At 36.5% G+C, this 6,000-nt stretch overlaps 1 protein-coding gene across 3 annotated transcripts in view; it reads left to right on the top strand.

Moving 5' to 3' along the window:
- The first annotated feature begins 1,213 nt into the window (after window positions 1-1,213).
- Window positions 1,214-6,000, top strand: part of LOC135248424 (protein shisa-6) — an 89,103-nt gene continuing 84,316 nt past the window's right edge. The window contains exons 1-2 of one of the 3 annotated variants that reach the window (XM_064323066.1): window positions 1,214-1,376; window positions 2,089-3,083. In XM_064323066.1, the coding sequence (XP_064179136.1) occupies window positions 2,539-3,083 (545 nt within the window). In that variant the 5' untranslated portion in view covers window positions 1,214-1,376; window positions 2,089-2,538. The remainder of the gene's footprint in view (window positions 1,377-2,088; window positions 3,084-6,000) is intronic. The other 2 variants (XM_064323063.1, XM_064323065.1) reach the window with 2 other exon arrangements.

Genomic DNA, 6,000 nt, shown 5'->3' with positions numbered 1-6,000 from the left:
CAATACTGCTGACTGAAAGGTACAAGAGTTAAGGTTTGACTTCAGGATATAATCCATTAAACTGAATGACTTCAGGCAGTAGTGGATAACATGCATTTTTATCAGGTCTCTGGGACAAAAATATCCAATTTTAAATTGTAGAAGACAAGCTAGTATTAACTATTTTTATATGCCTTTTTCAAATTATGAGAGTCTACTTATAAAATATGGCATGACGTACATTGTCATAGGGTATACATTTGGAATTCATGCATTTTCAAACTAATGTATTTTTCCATTATCCATTATTTAATGATGATTGTGTAATTGACTAAACAGGTTAAACAATAGACTAGTGATAAATAATATCTGAAATTTGCACACTAAGATTAAAAGTTGAAATTTATAAGAAATTACTATTCTGAATATGGGCATGACATGTTCGGTGGTTACTCCATATTATTACACTTGGCATTCACTATAAATGGAACAACGTGTCTGTAGTGTATGCATGTGACAAGTACGTGAAATGCATTGGTTACATATGATACATTTTGGATATTTTCCCTCACAAACAACATTTCCCTTCCTTGGGGTGCATGTAATTAAAAGGACAGAAATCCTTTGGTGACAAAATTACAAATTCAAAACTCTAATGTCACTGATAATGTCTATGGCTGGCTTACAAAACACTTAACTTGATTCAGAAAATTGTGGATTTTTAACGGACTGTTGAGAACAGATTAACTCACAATGGCTGATGCCTTGTCCTCTATGAACACATTACATCTAACTATTTAACTTAGAAAAAACACCAGATAGATGCGAGACTGTCATTACCATTACAGGAATTTTAATTCAAATTAGACACATTCGCATTAATCAGACCATTAATTTTTAATTCATAGGTATATATTTAATGTTATATTAAATCAATTGTAAAAAACATAAATTCAATACTTACTACATACTTGTTCCATAACTTTAAAAATCCATTATTGTGGAGCATGTCGTGTGCTGCATGTTTGAGAGAAACATTTCCCTGATTTTGCATTCACCCTTTTATAACACCCGAGTATGGTATGAACTTTCACCAGGAGTGCGCCCCGTACATTGGTGCAGAAATAAGCGACGGTTTAGAAAGAAAGGATCCCGCCAACGCAGTTGTGGGGATGTCCAGATATTGAGTGCAGCCTGAAGGCATTAGCAGTTGTACTGCTGTCGGAGAGTAATTCGTAATTAACTGATACCCGGTGTATTCGTGACGCTCGCACCGGAGTGATGCAAGAGTGAACGATGGGGGCGGACCCGTTCAGGGTCTCTAGCTGAACATAGATTCACCCGGCTCATTCATTGCCAGAGCTGAACCACTCAGCAGTTTGAGTCAAAGCCGAAAGGTAAGTCTTCTCTTCCATGATTTTTGTATTTGCAGTTGTAGGCATTACGCTCATTGAATGTAGGATTGTTTGCTGTTGATGGAAAACCGGACGAATGAACACAGTGAATAATGAACAGGGGAAACACGCCGCAAACACATCATTCCATCTCTTGTAAGGCATTTGACGTGCCTCAGTTCATAATAGCATTTTTTAGTTCTCTTATTGGAACCAGGCAGAAACATGTAAGCATGGTGCAGTTGCAAAAATGTATGTATTTGTATTTTCATAAGTGGTCTTGTTTTTACAATGATTGAATTAAGTTCAAGATGTGTAGCCTATTCCAAGTTTCATTTATTCTTTCTGGGCTGTTGTCCAAGGCACTGAATTGTGTACGTGCAAAGGGATGCTTATACTAGCGGACACTATAATGCTTATATCCATGTTATATTAATGCACTTGCTTGAGTAGGCTATATGCTTTGAATATCAGTTTACCGATATTGTGACTGCAGTGAATTTTTAAAATAAATAAATAAATAAATAAATAAATAAATAAATAAATAAATAAAGCCAACATTAAATTGGATCCGTTCAATTTTTTACGGAACTCATTCTATTAATATATCATAGAATTTGGCCAATTGATTATCATATCTTGTCATGTGTTGGATAGCTTATATCTGCTATGTGATGGGTAATTCGTTTTTGTGTGCATTTCCCCTCCTCCTCAGGACAACTTTCATATTCACAAGATGTAGAGCTTGCTTAGTCAAGGGAGTTCTCGTGAATGGCAGTCTCCAAAACATCCTGCAGGGACAGTCACGCCCAGTTTTTAAGCTAAACTGAAATGAATGATATTGTGCTTGCTCCATCTAAAACTATCCTGATGATCATCAAAACCAGATTGAGTTGGAAGATTTACGATGAGTGACATCTCTTTCCTGCTGAACTTGATGGGTGTCAGAAGCGCCCTTCTCTCATTCAGTTTATGGCTTTGTCGATACACCCAGTAGTGTGCAGTCGGAACAGGGTATCGGCAATGAACCCCTTGTGGAAAATCCAAGACTCGGTTGTAAGGGCTGCGACAAGGGAGGACTGAACACTAGTTTCTGCTAGTGGAAAAAAAAACACATTTAGAAAAAGGACAAAGCAGCTTTAGTAAAGAAAAAAAGCCGCGAGTCATGGGTATACAGCACCTTTTGCTTCTTTTGATATATCTGGACCAACTAAACGTACTGTGCGCAGCTACAGGGAAGAAGGTGAAGGTTGTTCCTAAACGAACTCAGAAGGCGAAGGAAGTCAACAGCACTGCCATTCCCACAGCAGCTCCGCGGCGGATAACACAGGTCCAGCCGCCTGCAACGGGTGGGCATGAAACGTGCCTGGGTTATTACGACGTGAGCGGACAATTTGATAAAGAATTCGAATGCAATAACACCGACCACCGTTACTGCTGTGGAAGTTGTTTTCTGCGGTTCTGTTGTCAGTTTAAAGGAAACCGATTAGATCAGAAAACCTGTACCAATTACAACACACCAGACTGGGTCAAAACCCAGCCTCCATCCCCTGTGCCAACAGGTAACACTTACGATCCAAATTTGGATCAGACGAATACAACAGTCTACATCACTTGTGGGGTAATAGCTTTTATCATCGTCCTCGGAGTTTCTGCGAAAGTTGCTTATGACAAAGCAACCAGGCCCCCTCAGGAAATGAATGTCCACAGGTAAGAAAAAAATTAAAATTGTGTAATATTCTCTGTCATTTATGTCATATATATATATATATATATATATATATATATATGTTACTTCAGTATGGACCTATATCATGTGTATGCCCTCATGCGTATACCCTCATTTATATATGTTTTCATCATAATTTAGCCACCCTAGATATCTAGCCCCTAGATATATAATTTGAGTTCAAGGGTACTTTGAGATATTTTTCTTTTTGTATATACATCTATTGTCAGCAGTAGCTATGTTAGTATGAACCAACCACCCAAGTGCGCTCAAGGAAGCACGGAGACTCAAGGGGTAAGTGTAAAATCAATTCAGGTATGACAATCGTCAAGAATCAACTTAAGCATGAAGGAAAAAATAGAGAAAAAAAATCAGTTGTTTGAACAATATGTGTTTCATGTCAGGTATACAATATATGTATTGAATAAAATACACTCAACATAAAATATAATTTATTTGTTCAAGTTCAAAATTCAAGGCACTAAAACATGTAAGGTAGAGTACCACTTTTTATCTAAAGTCAAGTTTAGCCTGTGTGAAGTCCAAGCCTTCAGCCCAAGCCTTGCATATACTTTGCTTATCACCTTTCCACTTGGGGGGCACTGACTTCAAACTGATACTGATAAATTAATTAAGTTAAATACACAAATTCACGGCATGTGCATAATTAGTACAGAATCTTTTTTTTTTCTTCTTTCTATGTGAATATAAAACATTGTAAATCCAAATCCACATGAAACTAACTGATAACTTGAAAATGATATTGATCATTACTGAATTGCTATATGAGAGAGTTCTGCTTATGTGAGACACTGGCCTGGGATTAATACTGTCCAATGAGGAAATATGTATTAACAGCTGATAATCAGTCCTTAGCTACCAAATTGCATTGGAGAAAGAAGGAAGAGAGAAGATAAGCCAACCAGCAGAATCCTTAATTAGTGGAAGGAGTGAGTGGGAGGGGAGGCCAGTGATTGCAGAATTCTGCAATGAAGATGAGAAATGGCCATACAAGGTGAAACACTATGACTATTACGTCGAAGGAAACGTCTCAGGCAGGAAAAAACAGACAGAAGGATTTACAAATCAAAATATTCATATTTATACTGACAGATCACCGTCTGTGAATGAATAAGATCAAAACTTGTGTAGATGAAGGAAATTGTCACATATGGATTGAAACCCATTCCTTTTGTGGATTGACATGGCAGTCCCATTCTCAGTTAGTTAGTCTCAGTTTGTGTCTGCTGGTAGAGCTGGCCCTCTATATTTTATTTAGAAAGCACATGATGTCACACTTCAGACCTGGGAATGGTTTCTCTTTAATTTTGAATGTAAAATCAGACAAGAGCCAGTCACTTTGCAATCTACCAGCTATGACCCCAGCCGGATAATCAGGGAGAAAAAATATTGAGATTTGCTAAAGCAAGATAAGGTTGCAAGAGAACATTTTCTTCAAGTTTTTATTTCATTGTCTTAACCTTTTAATTACAGCAACCAAGACTTGAAGTACATCTAAAGTGTATCTTTACAAAAGTAATCCAAACAAAATAATAATAAATAAACACATAAATAAATGGCATGGTGATATGTACCAATAATTTATAAACAAGACTCATTATCTATACTGCACTAAATATGTTCTGAATCAATGTAACACATTTAGCACATCCATGTAGGCTTAAATAAAATATCTGTTTTGTCTCTTTCTGAAACAAAAAAAGAAGAAAATAAATCTGGAATCCAGACTATGTGACATTTAATTAAAGTTCATATTCATCATAGTAATGGCCATTGGGTATATGATTTATTTCTGCGTATGTATATCAACTGTTTCCTATTCTGTAAAATAGCTGAAACATTCAGACTAATAACCGACAAGTAGAATGAGATTTAGTGCAATTCATTGAATATTTGGCCATGGTTTGCTTATACACTTTACTTATTTCTCTGTTCCACGGAAGAGGCGGATTTCACACTGTGAAAGGAATTCCAATTTGCTGGTAGATCTCTGCTGTAATCATATTTGCCAGCAGGGGTAATGTCACAAAACTCCAGTCAAATCAAATGCAAGACTGGTAGATAGGAGCAAAGTTTACTTGTGGAGCAGGAGCAATATGTGCTTTACCTCAGAAGATGTGTGTGTTTTACATGTTCTTTTGGATTCCCTTTCAACTGGTTGCATGTTTGACTTAGTGTCACACGGGTCCTATTTATGGCTGTAAAGTAAACATGTTGACTAATTCACTCTCACAACTCACAGCATGTCAGAAATTAGAGTCAAGTTTCTGAGTTAGACAAACACTATGCTGACATACGACTGGTTCACTAGTACACTTTGTACAGTATGCAAGCAAATAAAAGGTACAACTGATGTGCAGAATACTGAGATTTTTTCCCAAATACTGTAGTCATCATCAAGCCAACAATACATTATATTTCAAACTGTCGAAAGGTTGGCTGAATTGTAATTTTGTGATTTATTATTTTTAAATTTTAATTGAAAAAATCTGGACACGCACACACCCACACACACCTGCACGTAAGCACACACTTACATACACACACACACACACGCACATTTTCGTGTTTGTGTTAATTATTATTTTTAAACAGCTGATCTGAACTACAAAGAGGCATGTAAAAATAAAAACCAGAAGCATGCTCTGTACAGGTCTTTTTTTACAGTTTGTCACAGATGTTCCATGAGACAATAAAAAGTGAAATAGGTTTTAATGACAAATCTCTGCCACATTAACCAGATTATATCTCAATTCTTGATGTTGTGCAGGGGACCAAATATATTTACCAAACTAATTTGTGAACATTTTATTGGATGACTGTTTTACAATGGTTCTAAATGTTTGTACGCAACATTTAATATGGCATTGATTTTTG

Source organism: Anguilla rostrata, chromosome 2 (assembly GCF_018555375.3).
Source record: "Anguilla rostrata isolate EN2019 chromosome 2, ASM1855537v3, whole genome shotgun sequence".
NCBI classification, from domain to species: Eukaryota; Metazoa; Chordata; class Actinopteri; order Anguilliformes; family Anguillidae; genus Anguilla; species Anguilla rostrata.
The sequence above is the reverse complement of the archived record's forward strand: the minus strand, read 5'-3'. Positions and strand labels throughout refer to the sequence as shown.